This window comes from Canis lupus, chromosome 3 (genome assembly GCF_011100685.1).
Source record: "Canis lupus familiaris isolate Mischka breed German Shepherd chromosome 3, alternate assembly UU_Cfam_GSD_1.0, whole genome shotgun sequence".
NCBI lineage: Eukaryota > Metazoa > Chordata > Mammalia > Carnivora > Canidae > Canis > Canis lupus.
In genome coordinates this window covers 65,214,173-65,236,030 of record NC_049224.1, presented here as the reverse complement: position 1 = coordinate 65,236,030, position 21,858 = coordinate 65,214,173, and the positions used below count along the sequence as shown (strand labels likewise).

Sequence of the window (21,858 nt, the reverse complement as noted above, 5' to 3'; positions counted from 1 at the left end):
GTAGACATAAAAATGACTTTTAGCAAGCCATATTTATTCTACTATAATTTTATTCCCAAATAATTGTTTGTTTCTGTGATCCTATCTAAATCTGTATTATTTACTCTGAAATTCTTAAAAAACAAAAATCACCCATCCTATGAAGAACAGTATCTTCCTGCAAGACTAGTAAAGATAACTGAACTGAAAAGGTGCCAACATAAATCACAGCTGGTAGATCCAAAGTTTATTCTTAGGTACACCAAACAGCTAAAGAGATCTATTACTTTATCAAGGCTCAATCATTACAGCTTTAACCTTTCCATCTCAAAATGAATGCTTATTGATAAGCATTCTTTGGTTATCTTCAAGTATTGAGACAAATACACTAAGTTTGGTAAAGACTTTAAAACTCACATGGGTTTTGCTCAAAGTTCTCAGAGGATCTTAACCAATCACCCTATTTAAAATTTTAACTTCCCTCTCTTCCTGGCACTTTTTATTTTTTTCCACAGTACTGACACTATCCAACATAGCAAATATTTTGCCTGAGTTTATTATATCCCCTCTCCAAATTTGTTTTTGTATTTTATTTATTTGAGAGAGAGAGAGGGAGCATGAGCAGGGGGAGGGGCAGAGGGAGAAACAGACTCCCAAATGAGCAAGGCATCCAATGTGGGGCTCGACCCCAGGACCCTGAAATCATGACCTAAGCCAAAGGCAGACTTTTTTTTTTTTTTAAGATTTTATTTATTTATTCATGAGAGACACAGAAAGAGAGGCAGAGACATAGGCAGAGGGAGAAGCAGGCTTCCAGCGGGGAGCCTGATGTGGGGCTCAATCCTGGGTCTCCAGGATCATGCCCTGAGCCAAAGACAGACGCTCAACCGCTGAGTCACCCAGATGTCCCCAAAGGCAGACTTTACTCTTAATCGACTGAGCCACCCAGGTACCCCTTTGCTTTCCAAATTTTAAGGCCTAGCATTTTTTTTCCCCGATTTTGTTCACTACTAACCTTATGCCCAAAAAAGTTCTTGCCACAGGGTAAGCGCTTCACCAAATCTAGCTGGAACAGACTTCTCCCTTATGTAGCACCCTCTAAATGCTCAAAACTAAAACATGATGTAATGATTCAACTCACAGAAGTAACCTTGCTACTGGAATATAAGGGAAGGGAAAAGAAATGTGTGGGAAATATCGGAAAGGGAGACAGAACATAAAGACTCCTAACTCTGGGAAATGAACTAGGGGTGGTGGAAGGGGAGGAGGGCGGGGGGTGGGGGTGAATGGGTGATGGGCACTGAGCGGGGCACTTGACGGGATGAGCACTGGGTGTTATTCTGTATGTTGGTAAATTGAACACCAATGAAAAATAAATTTATTATAAAAAATAAATAAATAAATAAATAAATAAATAAATAAATAATAAATTTATTATAAAAAATAAATAAAACTCCTGAAACTGTAAGTTTAAAAATAATAATAATCTTTATATTTATAGTCTTCCCTTTCCACATCTTTAGTTCTTTTCCCAAACTAGCTTACTATATTTTTAAAAGATAGATTAGGTGATTTATTCATTCATTCATTCATTCATTCATTCATTCATTCATGGGGGGGCAGGAGGAAAGGGAGAGAGAGAGAAACTCAGGCCAACTCTCTGCTGAGCACAGAACCCAAGTAGGGCTCGATCCCACCACCCTGAGATCACAACCTGAGCCAAAACCAAAAGTCAGATGCTTAGCCGACTACACCACTCAGGCACCCCCAGTTTGATCATTTTTAAGTGGGCAACTTATAAATGAAAATTCCCTACAGTTTAGGTTTTACCAAGTATTAGAATGTCTTGCCTATTGATTTTTTTTTTTTTTTACTATTTCACTGATTTTTAGTAATTTCCTAGAATAGTCTCTAAAACACTTTTTGTATCTTCCTTCTCCATACTCCCAAATAGCAAATGGAATCTTTCTGCACCTCTACTATGGCTTTATTATATATTGTGAATTAATAACTACATATTCTAAATTCTTTTCCATATGAGTTCTTTAAAGGTAAGGATAAAGGAACACCTGGGTGGCTCAGCAGTTGTGTGTCTGCCTTAGGCTCAGGGCGTGATCCTGGAGTTCCAGGATCGAGTCCCACCTCGGGTTTCCTGCATGGAACCTGCTTCTCCTTCTCCCTATGTCTCTGCCTGTGTTTCTCATGAATAAACAAAATCTTTTTTTTTTTTTTTAATTTTTATTTATTTGTGATAGTCACAGAGAGAGAGAGAATGAGGCAGAGACACAGGCAGAGGGAGAAGCAGGCTCCATGCACCGGGAGCCCGACGTGGGATTCGATCCCGGGTCTCCAGGATTGCGCCCTGGGCCAAAGGCAGGCGCCAAACCGCTGCGCCACCCAGGGATCCCGAATAAACAAAATCTTTAAAAAAAAAAAATAACACACACACACACACAGTAAACTGCACTGCAAAGTGCTGTAATGAATGCACATTACTTCAGTAAGAACTGCCATTATTTTCTAAGTATTTAAATATAAAAATAGATGGGAAATAATCTTGTATACAATTAAATCAAACAATAAATTTTAAATTATTCTTTCAAATTTTACAAAGTACTAGGCTTATTTATAAACACCAATTTTTTTAGAAGACACAAAGTATGTGAATCTTAACACCTAATAATTTATAAGCACTTAACTATTAAATATATTACTTGCTAAAGCACCATGTACTAATTTTAATTCTAAATCTAGCTTACCAGATTCATCTATATCAGCATCTTCATCCCACTCCTGAAAAGCACGACTTTCATCTTTTCTGTTTTTCACCCATTCCTCATCAGGTTCAGTGTCAAGTTCAGTTGCTGGACCACTATACCAGTCACCTACTCAACAAATAAATAAGAGGGACAAAATAAGATTAGACTGGCTACCATTACAAAAAAATAACCTATTTACAGTAAAAATGTCTGCACACAGAAAATACTTGAGCTCTAGGCAATGGGCCAGTTATTATTAGAAATGTACAATTATGGTTTAAAAATTACACTTAAATAATATGCAAAGGAATTTCAGACATACTAAAAATAATTATGGAAAATAATTATCAATAGTCTTACATGCAATTTTAGAAATCATTGAAAAGAACTTAACCTTTTCCCTTACTATGGCTTCACAATGGCACCAGCAATACCCTCCAAATGATGATGGCTAATAAAAGTAAGCAAAGACTTTCTGCTCAGTAGTGAATAGTTGGCAATTTAGCAAAAGGTAGGAACACAGTCAAAGGGGAAAGATTAAGGTAAAGCTAAACCATAAATTTAAAGATCCTGGAGAATACATTGTAATTAAATTATACAACTGTGAAGTGAGAGACAATGCAGAATTAATTTATTGAACTCTTAACATTATACCTAAATTATGATTTTTCAATCTTAACACTACTGACATTCTGGGCTGGGTAATTCTTTGCTATAGGGAGCTGTCCTGTGCATTATAGTACAGTGTTCAGCAGCAACCCTGGCCTCTACTCACTGGAGGCTAGTATAATCCTCCCAAATGGGACAAACAAAAATGTCTCCACAAATATTTCAAAATGTTCCCTGGAGGGTGGTAAAATAAATTCTGATTAAGAGTCACTGGAAATAAACACCATAAATTAGAAAAAAAAAAAAAAGAACAAAAATAAAAACTCTTTTTATTGAAATTTTTTGTCTCAACATATAAGACAAAAAAAGCATACTTAAGATGTGACTAACATAGAAGTCTTGTACAGCATTTTTACATTTGATCTGTACATCAAGTAGTACTTAAGTATTAATTCCTACTAATTAGTTATTAACAGTTAAAAAATATAACTAAACAATAAAGTATTAAATATATCCACATTAGCCTTGACCTTTCACTTAATATTTCATTTTCCTATAACAGGAAAAATTATTCTACATAAAAAAAAATTCCAATCATTTAATAAATCTACTCAATACTTCAAACAACTTTGCTCAAAAAATAAATATTTAACAACAGCTATTTTAAAAGTGCTATATAATATTAAAATTTTTTAACTTTAATTTTTTAAATTTATAATTATGTGAGAAATATATATTTCCACATCAAAGTGACAAATTATAGAAAACAAAAAAATTTAATGTAAATGTGAAGTTAAAAGTCACTTAAAAGAAACGGTTTTAATTCAGTTTCATACAAAATAGTGTATGCCATAGTACTTGTATTTACTCCATGACTGCACTTTATGCTCATAAAAAGGAAATTCTCTTTAACTATTTACATGAAAAAGTAACTTACCACAATGAAATAAATATGAAATTGTGATTTGTAGAGTAAGGCATTACCAATCACAAAAAAATATGCTACAGACAAAAACATTATTTTGAGCTACTAGCAAGGCAGCCATAATGTTTCATCTTTAAATGTTTTAGAATTCTGTATTTTTAAAATATTCAATCTAATTATTTAAAGCTGTTCTGACAACCTATCAATTTCAATTTAGCTCCAAACAGTCAGAAGTAGGAGGAAGTAGAATTTTAAAAGTAGCATAATGAATAGCCATGACCTCATCATCTATCTTCAATAATTATCAACATTTTGCCAGTTATTTTGCATTTTCTCTACTGTTTTTACCAATTATTTTAAAAAGAAATTGCACACATCACAAAAATCACCAATGAACACCTCAACATTGCTAGTTTTTCAAAGTATATACAAAAAAACACAGCATCTATGAAATCTACTTTTTGGTCAACCTCTCAGAATTTCCCTCCCAGACCCTGCTTATTAATGTCTACAGTAATCATTTTTTAAAAATGGATTGATGTTATTTTTTTAAAACAAACTAGAAGTCTCATTTACCTACCTCTAGCCCAATGAACAGGGTAAAGATGTTTCCAAAGCGATCCAGTTTTTGCGAGCTGAGACCATTTAGTGCTTACTTGACTGCATCGACATAATTCTTGAGGATTAAGATAACTGAAAATTGACAGCATTACCTCAGGAGGAAGATGGGTTATACCTGTGGACTGTTCTGACACTTCCGCTTCTGAAATAAGAAAGAAAAACTTCAAAATTAAAGGTTGTAAGAGCAAATACAGTAAGAAATTATAATCACATTTCTATAAATAAAATCCAGTGCCTAAAGTCCACTTCTTTCTGCTTCCGAGATGCGAAAAGGAAATAACATGGATTAGTGGTAACATGGGGATGTTTAACTTGTTAAGAACCCGTGGGGTTAAACTATCATGGCCCAAATCGTACTTCATCAGCCGGCTACAATAATGAACACAAAAGTGACTTCCTCTTACAAAGGTGTCACAGAAAAAACAATACTCACTTTGTAGCATAAGAAGCATCATTTGAAAAAGGAACTCAGCAGGTTATACAGCTTCAAGTATGGAGTCAGCCAGATTATGAGATCTTCAGGGCATTTTTAATGACACACACAAATTTCACAACTCGTTCCATTCATGTGACTGTCAATATTTTCCTTGTGCTCCCTCTTTGATTTTCACATTTGATATAAGAGATCTATGAAATCTAACTTCTATAACCACAGGTGGCCTAATCTACTTCTACTATTTGTGAGCCAGTTGAGACAATGTAATGTAAACATTTCTAATGCTGGTGTACATTTATCAGCAATCTTTTGTCAGCAACTATTTTAAAAAGTAGTCATTGAATATCCAATTTCCTATAATGAAATACTTAAGTAGCAATTTTCAAAAAAATGCATATAAGATGCTACAATAAAGAAGATAAACTACAGGAGATTCATCAATAAAGATTTGAAAAATTTGAAACACCTTGTATCTCTGATTTGCCCCCACAAAACAACTTAAATACAGAAATGCTATGATCAAATTACTTTAGCCTAACCCTTTTCAAAAGGCAAATATTTAATCATAATATAGCTATAATTTGCTTTGAAGGAGTGGGAAAACTAAATGTATAAGTGTGATGCTTTTAAATCCCATGTTATAATTACAATTAAACTAGACACAACAGGTCTTGGCTTGGTATCTAAGGCACAAGCTGTATTTCAGAGTGAAGCACACAAGCTTTATGGCTTTAATTACAGGTTCACTTACAAAAACATTTTTGTTTTAACATGCATCTCACCTACTTTGTTAAATAAAGAGAAAAAGGATCAATTTCAAAGAATTTTAAGCTATGTTAACAGGAATGTCATTGCTATTGCCCATCTAGAAGCAGAAAAGAAATTTTTACTAGCCTGAGGATGCTAATTCTCTTTAATGATGGTTTAAAAGGCAAAGCTATCAAAGATCAATAAGAATAAGCATGTAGCCTATGAATAAAAAAGCCAAGCACATTTTATTTACATTTATTTGTTTTCTCAAAGTAACTGTACACAGGAAAATGATGCCTCTCATACCCACTCCCCTGTGTATTACTGGATATAGCTAAGAGAATGATACATGGAGAAGGACAGAAATATGGGGTGCCTGGGTGGCTCAGTCAGTTAAGCATCTGATTTGGCTCAGGTCATGATCTCGGGGTCTTGGGATCAAGCCCTGCATCAGGCTCCTTGCTCAGTGGGGAGTTGGCTTCTTCTTCTCCCTCTGCCCCTCCCCGCTGCTCATGCTCTTGCACTCTCTTAAATTAATAAAATCTTAAAAAAAAAAGGATAAAAATAAAGCTATAAGCATAACTGATTTTAAAACCTGATGGAAAAAACAAGGAAAGATAAAATCAGTCACTATGGCTAATGGAGCTCAGAAAAGTGGATGATGGGGAGAGAAAAAAAAAAAAGTTGGATGATACTTCAAAAGTGCTGTATATGATAGCTTTCAGTAATTCTGATTGGCTAAAATAATAATTATATTATTACTACATAAGTTCCTTAAGAAACACTATAATGCATATGGGACGTTAAAGTATCATAAAGCCAAATTCTTAGAAATTACTGTCTTCAATTAAATGTACACTTAAAATAAATGGTTTAAATTATTCCTCAAACAAAATCTAAAGTTCCTATCAACAAGATGCAAATGGCCTCAGAACTTACTCACTATTTAAATGTATGAATCTCACCTTTTTTTTTTTTTTTTTTTTAAAGATTTTATTTATTTATTCATGAGAGATGCAGAGACACAGGCAGAGAACCCGATGTGGGCCTTGATCCCAGGACTCCAGGATCACGCCCTGGACCGAAGGCAGGCTCTAAACCACTGAGCCACCCAGGGATCCCCTAAATCTCACCTTTATCTGACTTTTCATCCACAGAATATTTAAAAAACTTCTGTCGCTCCTCAGCTTGATTCCACAGGCTAAGACCTCTAAGGAGTTCCGCAGTGTCCTTCTGAGAGCAGTGTTGTGCAATCACTTTCTTCTTAATATCCTTAAGCTCTTCATAGGTAAAATATTCCATTAACATTGGCTGAAAAACCTAAATGAAACAAAATATTCATAAGAAAAGATGCTTAACTAGTTTTCTTTACACTTTTTAATTAATGGCTCAGTTGTAGTATTACGACACCATACTTCAAAGAGCTAAAAGTTTTAGTTGTTGCAACCAAGTTAGTTAAAAGAGAGTGTAGGGAAGAATATCACCAAAAAGACCCTTCTTTCTATGGCTTCTCTGGCTAATAAATCCCAAGTAATTAAAAAGCATCAGAAGTTTTTCCTGTGCAGAGCTATCAAATACACTTACTCAGTCTCAGATAGGTAGACACTTCAGTCAGTTAACTGCCTTCTGCTGCTACTACAGTAACTGAACTCTACCTCAACAGGACCTCTAAATCCTATGAGAAAGGTACCCAGTGTACTAAGAACCATAAAACTCAGAGCTCTACTGAGACCCTCAACTATCTATATGTCTTCTTTGAAACAGATGCTTGGTCTCAACCTCCAACTTACAGAATTAGAGTCTTTAAGAATTGAAGCCACAGTTTTGTTTTGTTTTGTTTTTGGTTCTGCAGATCATTTTGATGTGCATCACAGGTTAAGAAACACTACTATAGTAACTCAGTGACTTCAATGCTAGTTTCATATTACAATGACTTGGGGACCCTTAAAATACATCCAGGCCAGTATCTCTCACCTAATTTAATTAGTCTGGAAAGAGCTGAAAAGCAGGTTTGTTTGTTTTTTTTTTTAATACAGATCTGATTATAAGGTGAAGCCATAGGTGATAATCACCATAGTAACTGATTAACAACTGAGTAAGAATCCAGTTCCTCATAAAATAATTTTTCTATTCCTTACTCTAGTCCTAATATTCACCCCACTTTTAGAGAAAGAGAATGAGAAAATGTTTTGCTCATCTGCTCAGTGATATCCTAATACATGTGTAAACAGGAATAAAATTGTTAAGTTTAACACTACCATTAGATTACCAAAATCCACTACAAAAAAAAAAAGGAATACTAGGGGTGCCTGGGTGGCTCAGTTGGTTAAACGTCCAACTCTTGGTGTCAGGTCAGGTCATGATCTCGGGGTCCTGAGATGGAGCTCTGCATTAGTTTCCATGCTCAGCAAGGAGTCCTCAGCTTGAGATTCTCTGCCCCTCCCACCCCCTCATGCTCTCTCTTTCTTTCAAATAAATATGTAAAAAAAAACACTACAAATTCTTTAAACTTAGCATGAAAATACAACATTAAAAAGTTTTAAGAATCCTCTAAAGGTTCTAAGATGAAATTAAGGTAACATAAAAAGTTATTAACATTCAATACAGTGATATCTACATAATAAGAAAATAAATATTAGTTGAGTAAATGAATTAAACCTTGATTCAGTGAAAAGCAACCACCTCTCTGAGGGAACAAAATTAATGCTTTTTTCCCTCCGGATTTTCTTCCTTTCCTAAAATGAACCAGAGGCTTATCTTCCTATGCATTATTCTGAAGAATGAAAGGCAAAACATCTTTAAAATTTTATAAATCAAAATCACAAGGCAAAAAAAATTATGCTTACCTCCTCTTCCTCTTTCATGTGAGGAAGAAAATCTCTTGTAAAAGCCTCCAATCTCTCTTTCAACTGTTTTGCATAATTTAACTGCTCACATTCATTCTAGAAACAAAAAAAAAATTATATCCTATAAAAGTTTTGCTTCATTATTTATATTGTACCGATCTTAGGAAATCAGTTTATTTATTTATTTTTTAAAGATTTTATTTATTCATAGAGACAGAGACAGAGAAAGAGACAGAGACAGAGACACAGGCAGAGGGAGAAGCAGGCTCCATGAAGGGAGCCTGACGTGGGACTCCATCCAGGATCTCCAGGATCAAGCCCTGGGCTACAGGTGGCCGCTGCGCCACGGGGGCTGCCCAGGAAATCAGTTCTGCCTCTCTCTCTCTCTCTCTCTCTCTCTCTCTCTACCTCTCATGAATAAATAGGTGAAATCTTTAAAAAAAAAAAAAAAAGTCTAAAAAAAATAGCAAATATTTGCTCAAAACTTCTATTGATTTCTAATGTATCCATTTATATAATCTCTGTTTCAGTTTTCCTAATCTACATCTGAGCAGTCCCCAAGTGCTCAGTGGACTGTATCACCACAGAGTCCCTTCAGAATCACTACACAATCCAAAACTGTTATACTATGCTGACGGAAACCCATGTCTATTTCAAAAGGCATACTTCTAAAAGTAAGGGGCTCAGACCAGCTTAAAGTAAAACATTCTAATCCTGGACAGTAACTACAAAGTTCTTTCTCAAATGAACTAAGATCCCATTTCCTCCCTATAACATCTATCACTTCTACATCAGCCCTTTCAACTTAAAACATGTGGTATTTAACAAAACAAGAAAACTTTTTAAATATAGGAATATTTTATCCAGGGACGCCTGGGTGGCTCAGCGGTTTAGCACCTGCCTTTGGCCCAGAGTGTGATCCTGGAGTCCTGGGATCAAGTCCTGTATCAGGCTCCCTGCATGGAGCCTGCTTCTCCCTCTGCCTGTGTCTCTGCCCCTCTCTCTCTCTCTCTCTCTCTCTCTGTCTCTCTGTCTCTCATGAATAAATAAATAAAATCTTAAAAAAATATATATGTATTTCTCAATATTCCATTCAACATCCTTTTCTCTGAAGATTCTATGCATTTTCCCTAAGCATGCCCAAGTGGCTTCCATTTCCACTTCAAATGCTAATAATAAACCAAATTTGCTTTTCCAAATCAAATTATTCTTCTGACCTTGAAATCCATCTATGCCTCCTATTAATAAATGCCTACCATTTATTAAGCATAAGCAGTTCAAATCCAATGTGTCCAAAAGGGATCTTTTTATTCCCCAAGCTTTTCTTCTATATTCCCTAAAAATTTAGGCTCAGTTCTCATTTCCTCTCTCCTTCTCTGTTCCTTTTCCCTTTTTATGCAAGCACTACGTGCTATCAGTTTTGTCCTATGTAAATCTCAAGTCTGTCCCCTTCCCTCTACTTTAGTTCAGATCTTAATAATTTTACTGAATAGGTAATACAGGAACATAATATAAAACTGAAAATAGTACAAAGGAGTATTCGATAAAAAGTAAACCACCTTTCCATCAATATCCAGTACCCTATCCTCACCTAATCGCCTACCTCCCTACCAAGGAGTTACTGTATCTTCTTCCAGACACTATTACAATACATTTGAGAATCATCTTCCTACTTCAGTCGTTTCTATCCCTTTAGCCCATCTTCTTCTCTGCTGCAGAACAGGTTTTCTAGAACACAAATCTGTAAGTGAAAGGTGTGTGGCAGTTTGAGACAGTTGCAACCTAAGTCTATGCTTCACTAAGCCACAAGGGAAACTATAAACGAAGATCAAATTTTGAATTTCTATAATATGTAAATATAATTAAAAGGAAAATCTTTCTGCATCATTATCCTAAACTACACTCAAAAATGGCTAATTTTATGTTATACAATTAAAAACTGTCCTGTTTAGGGGCACCTGGCTGGCTCTGTCAATTAGGCATCTGCCTTCAGTTCAGATTATGGTCCCAGAGTTCTAGGATCAGGCCCCGCATCGGGCCTGCTTCTCCCTCTGCCTGCCTCTCCCCTTGCTTGTGCTCTGTCAAATTAATAAATAAAATCTTTAAAAAAAAAATTGTCCTGTTTAACAATCCCTGCATCCTAAAATATGGAATAAGGAAATATAGTGAACATTATAAGTAACATTCATTTTTTAAATAAATTTTATAAAATAAAAGTATTCACTCTTGCAACAATCTCACCTTTAGTCATCAGTAACATTTATTATTTATTAGGCATTTATTATACTTTAAGAGTTGAGCAAATGTTACCAAAAAGTAAAAATGTTTCGGTGATTAAAACTTCCATTTACAAAACCAACTTTTAGAGTTAGGGAGTAACATCCACTATAAAATTTTATATATAGTAACGAAAAGGTAACTGACAAAGATTATCATCAACCCAGGACAGGCTCCTCTGAGCCTTCTTCTCAACTAGGTCCCAATTTTGAGCTCTGTCCTTGGCCTACTGAAGTCCAGTTTTAGCAAAAGTTCTGAGTCAGTTTAGCAGAAATCCTTCTACCCTTGGCATCTGATCATTCTCAGTATCATCTATCCACCCTCAATATCTTACCACCCTGATCTGCCTTCAGCAAAAACCCTCTTGAGTCAGTCTAGCAAGATCCTCCCTAGCCTGGATGTTTCCTCTTAGTAATCTTCCTGACCCCACTCTGTTCCTTGGCTACAAATCCCCAGCTATCCTTGATAAATGCAGAATTCAGTCCCATCTCTCTCCTCTCCTGCAAAACCTCAATGCAGTAATCCCTTGAATAAAGTCTTTAACCAGTGTAAGAATATTTTTTCTATAACATAACATCATTTACAATAAAACTCTAACAGTTTTTGCTGACATACAAGCAAATGACACAAGTTATGATAAATGCCCATTTTTGCAACTCACCTTAACATTCTTCAGTCCCTTTTCAAAGAGGCTAAGCATCTCAGAGAGTTTATTGTCAGAATGTACATTATAAATGGTCTGGCTGCGTTGTTGAAGCAAACCAATAATGTATTCGTTTTCGATCTGCTCATGCATTTTGAACTCCTTAAAAGTAGCATACAGAGACTGCAGAAGAGCACGGAAATCATTGTTGTTGGAAAAGTTCGTTTTAGAAAGCTGAATAAAAATTTGAAAAGAAAAGCATAATAAATATATGTAAATAAGCACCAATAAAAATATTCAAATGCATTCTATTTAGTTTTATACATAGCAGAATACATCCTGTATGCTTGGTTCAAGTACAAATAAGGGAAATTTATAAATTAACAAATGATAATAGTATAATAAAAAGTACGCTAGGTCAAAAAGATACTGGCTTGCGCTCTGAAGGGCTTGATGATATAGTTAAATGATGCATGCACCAACCAACACATCACATAATTTCTTTAAATGTAAAGGATTAGACCGGACTCCCTCCAAACCTAAAATTCCATTACTCTATATACATACTAAATAGATACTCTATAAAGTTATATGAAATTTTAAAATAATTGTGCTAGGATAATGTTACAAGTGCTTTTGTCTTTGTTCAAATGTTCTTTATGCTATTATAATACTTTTACAATGTAAAAATTTAAAAATGCCCTATTATAGTTTGTTTAAACTTTAATATCAAGAGGAGTCTGATCTGTTCCAGAAATAATTATAAAGTATTAAGCTATTAGAATATAGATGATTTGAGGGGAACTAGTTTTTTCTTTCCCCCTTAAAAATGGGATAAAGAGCAGCTTATATAAGAAAGCACATACTTTTCTGAAGTAGTACAACATGGAAACCTAGTACCTCAGGGCATGAGAAAGTAAAAGCACTTCAAGAAAGCTACAAATAATAAAAATACAAAGAAATATATACACTGTCATCTTCTTTAATTCTACTGTTCAACAAAAGAAAATTACTATTTGGATGTAATTTTAATTTTTTACATCTAATGGCAAATTAAATCATCATGTTTACATGCAAAGATCTTATCTAGAAACTTGATTCAAATTAAAGATCAAAATAATATTCAAATCCTCCATTACTTCCATTGTCATATTAAATTTACTATTTTATCAATTCAACTTCAGTTTCAAAATTCATTTTAAGGGGGAAAATCTGATTACATTAAAAACACCATAAGTAGAGGGGAAGAAGCTACTAACAACACACTTTCTGGACTTGGTTTGTCAAGTCTTATCCTGTTTTCCTAAAATGGAGTAGACTCTTAGCTGTCTTAATTGCCTGTTCTCAGCAGGAGTAGCAGGCTCGTGACAAAGCATGAGAAAAAATGGTAAACTCCTAAAGCAAAACTATTCCACTATACATAGCAGAATTAGTTAAGTATCTTATGGAAAAGGCATTATGGATTAGGTATTAAGTCATTTATGGGAATCCAGACCAGAGTCTCTAGGACCAGATCCAGTTCTACCATTTACTTAGCTGTGTAACCCTGGGTAAGTTACTTTTTTCCTTCAATGTCTGTTTCTTCTTGGTGAGAAATGAGGATAACATCTGTACTTTACATGGTTGTTGTAAAATTAAAATGAACTGGTATTTAATAAATGTTAAGTCTCACTATTTTGAAAACTAATCATTCATTTTTATACATTCTTGCATTGTTTACTGTATTCAAATATTTAATGAGCAGTTATTATGAGCTGAGCATTGCTTCTGGTACTTGGGATAGATACATCAGTGAGCAAAACAAACATCTCTGCTCTACAAGCTGATATTCTAGTGAAGGGAAGTAACACAAAGAACAGCAGCCACAATAAGTAAGTAAGTTATCTAAAACAGGGGTTGGCAACTCTTTCTGTAAAAGGCCAGACAGTAAATATTTTAAGTTCTACAGGGCACACTGTCTGTAGCAACTATTTAATTTACCTGCTGTAACATAGAAGCAGTCCATGAATGAGTGTGGCTATGTTGCAATAAAACTTTATTTATGGACAGAGAAATGTGAATTTTGTATAATTTTCAAATGTCACAAAATATTATTCCTTTGATTTTCTCCAACCATTTAAAAATGTAAAAACCACTCTTAGTTCCTGAGCCATATAAAAACAACAGGCAGGACAGATTCGGTTAAACCAATGTTGTAGATCTTATCATAAGAAATCCTACACAAGCCCTGGGTGGCTCAGTGGTTTAGCGTCTGCCTTGGGCCCAGAGTGTGATCCTGGAGTCCTGGGATCCAGTCTCACATCGGGCTCCTTGCATGGAGCCTGCTTCTTCCTCTGCCTGTGTCTCTGCCTCTGTGTGTGTGTGTGTGTGTGTCTCATGAATAAATAAATAAAATCTTTAAAAAGAAAAGAAATGCTACACAAGAGCACAAAAAAATTTACTAGTGGCTAATCTCAGCAAATACTATCATGGGTCATTTTATTTAAATTAAATAAAATTAAATTTTAATTAAAATTTTAATTAAAAATAAGTCTTAGTAGAAGTAAGAAATAAATCTAAAAAAAAACATGGTATTAGCTACGCAAGTTTTAAAAAAACAAAAACCAAAAGCATAGCAAAAAAATAAGTAACACCCTTCCATGACTTAAGGATAATAACATTTTAAAAGACATGCAGGAAATTCTGCATACATTCTCATGGTAGTAAAAAATCTTTCAGATTTAATAACAAGCTAAGATAAGACCAGGTTCATACCACAGATTGAGAACCCAATAAGATGCATCAAAGGATTCTACATTATTCATAGAGTCAATCCAGTTTAGTGGCTAAACTGCTGACTCTGGAGCCAGACTGCTTAGGCATGAATCCATCCCTGCCAGCAAGTCACTACAATGCTCTGTACCTCAGTTTCTTAATCTGTAAAATAAAGTTAATATTAACTACCTCATAGGGTTCTTGTAATAATTCCATAATATATCTAAAGAAAACAAAATATAACGTAGATAAGCTCTACTTGGGTTTTTCTGTTATTTTTATACTTAGCCCAAATAAAACTATCACTAGAAGTCCTTATACTCCCAAATCACTTTATCTCCACTTGAAATGAGCAACTGTTTCAACGTGGTACCTAAAAATCAGTAAATTTAGCAGCTAAAAAGATAACCAGAGCACATACAATTTAACTCTTTAAAAATCTGTTTATATGAATTTTTAAAATTTTCTTTGCCTTTACAAAGCTATTCAAACATACAAACTAGATTGAGACAAAAATAGACCTAGACACTAATGATATGAGACACATTGAGATCCATGATGCACTTATGTACTATAAAAGCATTTTTAGATAAAGTAGGTATTATACTTCCCATTTTATAGATGAAATACCTGAGGCTCAGAAAAAATAACTTGCCCAAAACCATACAACTAGTAGGACTCTTCTTTCCACAAGATACAGTATTAGTCCCAATCATAAGGTTATCTTTCCACATCCAACAGAGTAAACTGTCCGAAAGAATGCTTGCTCTAAAGCAACAGTTCTCACCAAGGGTCAATTCTGCCCCCTAGGAACTAATGGGTGAGGTCATTTTTGGTTGTTACCACTGCAGAAGTGCTACTGACATCTAGTGGGTAAAAGCCAGGGATCCAGCTAAACATCCTACACTGAACAGGACAGCAGCCACAAGAAAAAGTCATCTAGCCCAAAATGTCAATAGTGCTGTGGTTGAGAAATGCTACTCTAAAGAAGTGTTTTTCAAACGCGTTTAACCATGACCCGTTAGTCTGAAATACAATGCAACCTAGACACACACACACACACACATCACAAACACTTCAAACAAATTTCAGGAAACAGTATTTCCCTCTCTACCCTGTGATGTACTCTAATATTTACTCTTCCATTTCATTTTTTAAATGCTGTTTCTGACCCACAAAATTGATTTCATGACCCACTAATGGATTATAGGACACACCATGAAAAACACTATGCTACAGTAGGATATAAAAGTTCCTAAATGACCTATAAACTTACATAGTCTGCTGCCTGGCAAATTCAACGATGAACCTATATAGAACAGGATACACATAATCAACGAATAATAACAACCAGTGACATGGCGTATTTTAAAAAGATTTATAACTGACTTTCTGTCTCAGACACTCTACAACCTAAAATCATACAGCCTGGCTTCAAATTGACTTGAAAAGTTGTGTCACTAGATTAAGCTCAAAAATACACATGAAAAATAATACAACAAAAACCCAAACGCTATTACCACAAATAAATTTTTACTTTTTATCCACTCAGTCACACAATGCTTTGGTTCAACCAAAGGATATTTATTCTCAATAAAGAAACCTCAATTAACTATCTAGTCAAACCAACTATATGGACAGAAAAAAAACTATGGCCTGCAGGTGAAATGTTTTGCACAAAATCATGTAATAAGTAATAAGTAGCAGAACCAGTAAGGTAATACAAAAAAACATGGGCTTTGGAAGAGGGAAAAAAGCCTATAATTAAAATTCAGGCTCTCCTAATTACTAGTTGATTGAGTTGGGTTAAGTTACTTAACTAAGTCTGTTTCCTCATCTTTAAATGACAGATAATACTTGTTTCATGGGACTCTTGTGAGGATTAAAAGAAATAACATAAGCATATAGTAAGAACTCATTTACCTTTTCCTTCCTCCCCTAGTTCTCAATTCAATATTCTAATAAACCAATCTTCCCAATGCCAATCAACAGTTTTTACAGATATGCAGAGGAAAAAAAAACTAAATTCTTCATAATATTCATTCAATTTTTTAAATAATCTATTCCAATTATTATAAGCTTATTTCTCTATAAGGACTTCTGTCATAAAATGTCCTTTGTTTATAAAATGATAAGCAAATGGCACTTATTAATATCCTTACCTGAAAAATTTAGACACTCTATAAAAGCCTCCACCACTTCAAACTTTTACAACTGGCTGATGTGTAAGTCTAGGAATCTCCATATTATACACATCATTAGAACCACCACCTACTTTGTTCCCAGAACTCAATTCAAAGACACTGTAACACCACTCCTGACACTTCAATGTCCAGCTAACTGTATGCTTCCCTCCACTCCCACTATACTGCATTTGGATTTCCACCTTAGCACAAATTTAAGATAGTAAAATCCACATCGCACATCACCAGTGCAAGATACTGACAAAACACAGGGCCAACGGACAGTAGAGACTCCACACTTACTGGCAGAATTAATGTCGTTATATTTTGAGGATTAGAGGAAAGACCAAAGAACTGGAGTAAACTGGAAAAAGGATGTCATCCAGTGAAATGTTCACTAAAATTATAACAATTTGGAAGGTCAGTGAATTAGCAAAAAGATTTCGTAACTGGCTGTTACCAAAAAAAATTTTTCAGAAACTACTCTGGTTTCATACAAAGAAAATTAACTAGGAATCAAGATCATGACTTGGGTTTCCATCTGGATCTATAACTCACTGCTTACATAAACTAAGGCTATCTAACCTAGGCCTACAAGTCCCCAGCTGTAAAAGAGAAATGCCCCTTCCTTTACCTACATCAAAGGAATGTTGTCCAGATTAACGGTGAAAAACCTTTCCATAAAACTTAAAGTTTTAAATGTAAGAGGAAATCCAAGAGCAAAGGATTAAATTAGGTATTACACAGCAGTATTTAAAATGGCCTACAAGAATAAATAAATCTAAGTAAACTAGTCTAAGCATATAAACGTATAAAGCATATAAACTATTTGATGGTAGTAAATACATGAATGCTTCTAAAATATATTGTATTTGGAAAGTTTGATACTGAAAATAAAACTGTTTTACAATTACTGGGCATTCAGAGTCAACACTTAGAATACAGGGAAATAACATACCTTGTATCTTTTCAGTTTGAGTACAAAAACTAGTTCCCATTTTGTAAAGTTCTACTATAGGCTATAAGGGTTGAATATCCCTGGTCTTTACAACGGAAAGATGATGAAGGCAAAACTTGAGATGACAAATGAATAAAAAAAAAAAAAAATAGTCCTTTTAAGATTACTCAGCCATCATTAAACAATTACTTCTCCACCTTAGCTCCCAAAGGGCATCATCCTAGGAGAGATTTCCACTAGCCATTAGTATCAAGAAATCTGGATGTAGAATTCCCATACACTTTTTTCCTCCCTAAATCACCTTGGTCTCTGATCTATGGTTTGGAAAACTGCACTTTTCATTTCCTTGATGAATATATACAACAATCTCATTAACTACATCTGATTAAGAATTAGTGGTAATTTTGACTTATGCTATGTCAAATTGAAAATGCTTTCTTAATTACTGCGAGAAGAAACATTTAACTACTGAAAAGAATCTCATTTGACTCACGTATTTTTTTTTTTAAATGGCACTGTATGAGGCTGGTTATTCTATCATGTAACTAAATAAAATTGTGACTCTTAACTATTATGGAGAGAATCATAATCATTTAATGAAAGCCGCAAAGTCCCTTGGGAAGTGTACACATGCACAAAATTTTCCATAACAAATTCAGGTGATCTCCAGGCTAAACTAAAGAGACGACTGGGTCTAGCCGTCCTCACTAGCTTTCCCTTTTCGATTTTAAGAAAGCAAAAAAAAACCTCCCATTTCAAAAATTTCCTGCAATTAGTGAATAGTGTCAGACTAAGTTCAAAAGCCAAAGGAGGTAAAGACATTATAGCAATCTAACTCAAAAAATTCAGGGTTACACAGCTTAACATACGGCTTACCCACATTCCTTACGCTTCCCCTGGATAAATGGTTCTCACCCTTGGCTGCACACTGGACTCACCTGGGGAGCTTTAAATTATCCTTGAGAAGAGGCTGATTCTCAGTGGTTTGGACATTGGGATTTTTAACAGTCTTTAGGATGATTCTAATCAGCAACCGAGATTTGAGAATCACTGTCCTGGACTGTCCTGTTTAAACCTGCATCTGAATCAGGTATTTTTTAATTTTCAAAATGGAGGGAGGAAAAGGATGGTTGTGAGTGCGTTTTAAATCGTGGGTTTTGAATGTGGCCTAGCACTGAATACGGGGCATTCCCCAACTACCCCACTGGGTTGTAAGAACCCCTCTTTTCCCTCAACAGTGGTTTTGCTCAATGCTATGTAATTTCTGAAAATTCATCAAAGTTGGTTTCTATGCTTAAACAATAGTTGTTTAAATGCTTTTTATCTGGTTCATTTCTACACGAGACAGGACTGCCTGAAGTTTTTGGGATATATGTGCATATATGTGGACTTCCCCCGACGCAAAAATGATAAAAATGTGGACACTTAATACTGTTTTAAAATCATTAAAAAGGCCCTGCATCATCTCCAGAAAGTGCTTTTTTTTTTTCCCCAGTTAATGTTGCACCAATTAAGAGTCCAAAAAGGTTTTCACAGTTAAACCAACTTTTTCCGAGGTCCCTTTTATTCGAGCCCACGTTAAGAATTCCCAGAGAGAATAGCGGTCTTACAACAAAATCTACAGAGAGTCAATGCTCCAGGACAATAAAAGTTGCAAGGAAAAATTAAAAAAAAAAAAAAAAAGATAACCGTAAATGAAAAGTGCAGCTTCTCCAGTCCCTAGACCAAGAAACCTGGGTTTTCTCCCCCAAGTCAAGCCAGCTGAAAAGCTGGGGTGTGGAAGGAGCAGGGGGTGGTTGGGAGAAGCTGCCCGCTGAGCCAGGAAGCAGCAAGCTAGAGGTTCTCGAGGATGGATGGGTGTTTGCAAGGGGACTCGGGAGCCCCCAAACGGGCCGGGAGCAGGGTAAGGGGCGGTGGTGCTGGGGAGGCGGGGGGGGGGGGGGGGCAGCTGCAGGAACGGCGCGCCCGCGCAGGCGGCCGGCCCGGGGTCCCCGAAGGCCCGCGGGGCGCCCGGGAGCCTGTGTCCCCGAGGGGGAGGGGGCGGGGGCGGGGGCGCGGGCGGGGCGCGGGGGGCCCAGCGCAGCCGCAGCGAGCGCGGCCCTCGGCCGGGGGCACGCAGCGGGGCAGGAGCGGCGCCGCGGGCCCCGAGGGCACGTCCGAGGCCGCCGGGCGGGCGGCGGCGCGGGCTCTCGGGGGAAGGTGCGGGGAGGCGAGCTCGGCGCTGACAGCTGCGTAGGCGGACATCGGCGCGGGCGGCCCCGGGGGCTGCGGGCGCGGCGCAGGCCAGGCCGCCCGGGGACCGGCCCGCGCCGCCCGGAGCAAGAGACCTCGCACGCCGTTACCTTGTCGCAGTAGAGCCCCACCAGCTGCTTCATCCGCCAGTGCGGGGCGGTGAAGACGTCCACTTCTTCGGGGAAGGGCGCCATCGCCGCTGCCTCAGCCTCCGCCTCAGCAGCCGCGGCCGCCGCCTCTCCATAGACACCCTCGCCGCGGGGCAGAGGCGGCGCGCCCCCCTGCGCATGCGCCCGCCCCGTCGGCGCGCGCGCCCGGCCCCCTCCGCCAGCCGGGACGCGGGGGCGCGCGGGCCGCCGCCATGCGGTCGCCGAGGCCCACGTGACCGGGCGCGCGGCGGCGGCCTCGGCGGCGGCCCGCTCGCACCTACCTCCGCCGCCGCGTTCGGAGAGAAACCAAGTCTTTTTACCCTGTTTGTTTCACCACATGAAACACGTCGCCCGAAGGGGTGGGCTGTCGCTGTGGGGCGCTGCCGGCGCTGCCGCTACGCCCAGCGGGCCTTGAGGCCGGGGCGGCCGAGCACAATGGCCGCGCTGAGGCCGGGAGCAGCGGGCGAGACGCCCGTTTGCTGGGGTGGCTGCTCCGCGCGCCCGCGGGCCCTCCCAGGCCGCACTTTGCCCCGCTGCCGTTCCCAGGTGGCTCCCAGGTGGCTCCCAGGTGGCAGGCTCGACCTCCCGGCCCGCAGGCCAAAGGCCTCGGCAGTGGGTGCCCCGGACCGACCGACCGAGGCTCGGAGGCCTGCGGCGCCGCGTGCGCGAGCGGACTGGACACCGGCCGCCCCCGGGGTGGGCGCGCCGAGCCGCGGGCTGGGGGCTGGGGCGGGGGCGGGGGGCAGGGCGGCGTGGAATGCGGGAGCCCGAGGAAGCAGGGGGGAAATGTGCCCTGGGCGTCGAGGAGGCAGGAATGTACCTGAAGCACAGAAACTCCAGGTCACGGAGGTCAGGCCTTGGGCGCTGAGGGCAAAGGGCCAACAATCCCCGAAGGTTCGCGCCCGAAAGAACCTCAGTAGCATCCCTCCCTTGTAAGCAGAGGCTCAGGGAGTAAGGGGACAGGCGAGGTCAAGCAAAAGGCCAGTCTGTTCCCAGAGGTCACCCCCCTCCCCCCCTCCCCGGCCATCCCAGAGGCCTAGGGAGACTCTTACGGGCTCTGCGAATCCTGACCAACTCTCCACTGGTTGGCTGGAGAACTAACTAACGGAGTCAGTCATAGAGAAATGGGAGGAAACAGAGAATGCTAAGAACCTAGAAGTGTTTGGTTATTTGCTTAGTGACTATAACCTGCAGGAGGGCAAGAACCAGATGTGTTCTGTTCGCTCCTTTGTTCCTATTATCTGCCATAGTTCCATGACAAGGTGGACAGGTTTGATGAATATTCAAGAACTGATGGCGTAGAAGGCAAGAAAGAACCTTGCAGTAGAGGGCATCTGTTTGTTTCTAACGCACGGATTGGAGATAAAATTAGATTCCTGGTTTTGCCAGATACCGCTTGTATGACTTTGAATAAGCTACATGAGATCTTTCAGCCTCAGTTTCCTCATACAGAAAATGGAGACAAAACTACTATGGACTAAATGCTTGTGTCCTCAAATTCACTTGTTGAACCCTCTTCCTCACCATGTGATGGCATAAGGAGCTAGGCCTTTGGAAGGTAGTTGGATTAGATGAAGTCATGAAGACAAAGCCCTCAAGGTGGGCAGCCCCAGTGGCCCAGCGGTTTAGCACGGCCTTCAGCCCACAGCCTGATCCTGGAGACCAGGGATGAGTCCCACATCAGGATCCCTGCATGGAGCCTGCTTCTCCCTCTGCGTGCGTGTGTGTGTGTGTGTG

General features: G+C 38.3%; 1 protein-coding gene across 4 annotated transcripts in view; it reads right to left on the bottom strand.

The window, feature by feature from the left end:
- Positions 1–21,058, bottom strand: part of FBXL5 (F-box and leucine rich repeat protein 5) — a 43,473-nt gene extending 22,415 nt beyond the window's left edge. The window contains exons 1-7 of one of the 4 annotated variants that reach the window (XM_038533341.1): positions 20,083–20,185; positions 15,876–15,908; positions 11,864–12,079; positions 8,926–9,021; positions 7,213–7,399; positions 4,853–5,035; positions 2,739–2,864 (exon numbers count right to left, since the gene is read on the bottom strand). In XM_038533341.1, coding sequence (XP_038389269.1) covers positions 2,739–2,864; positions 4,853–5,035; positions 7,213–7,399; positions 8,926–9,021; positions 11,864–11,998 — 727 coding nt within the window. In that variant the 5' untranslated portion in view covers positions 11,999–12,079; positions 15,876–15,908; positions 20,083–20,185. Of the gene's footprint in view, positions 1–2,738; positions 2,865–4,852; positions 5,036–7,212; positions 7,400–8,925; positions 9,022–11,863; positions 12,080–15,875; positions 15,909–20,082; positions 20,260–20,402; positions 20,829–20,941 lie in introns of those variants that run through there. The other 3 variants (XM_038533343.1, XM_038533342.1, XM_038533340.1) reach the window with 3 other exon arrangements.
- Between the last annotated feature and the right edge of the window lie 800 nt (positions 21,059–21,858).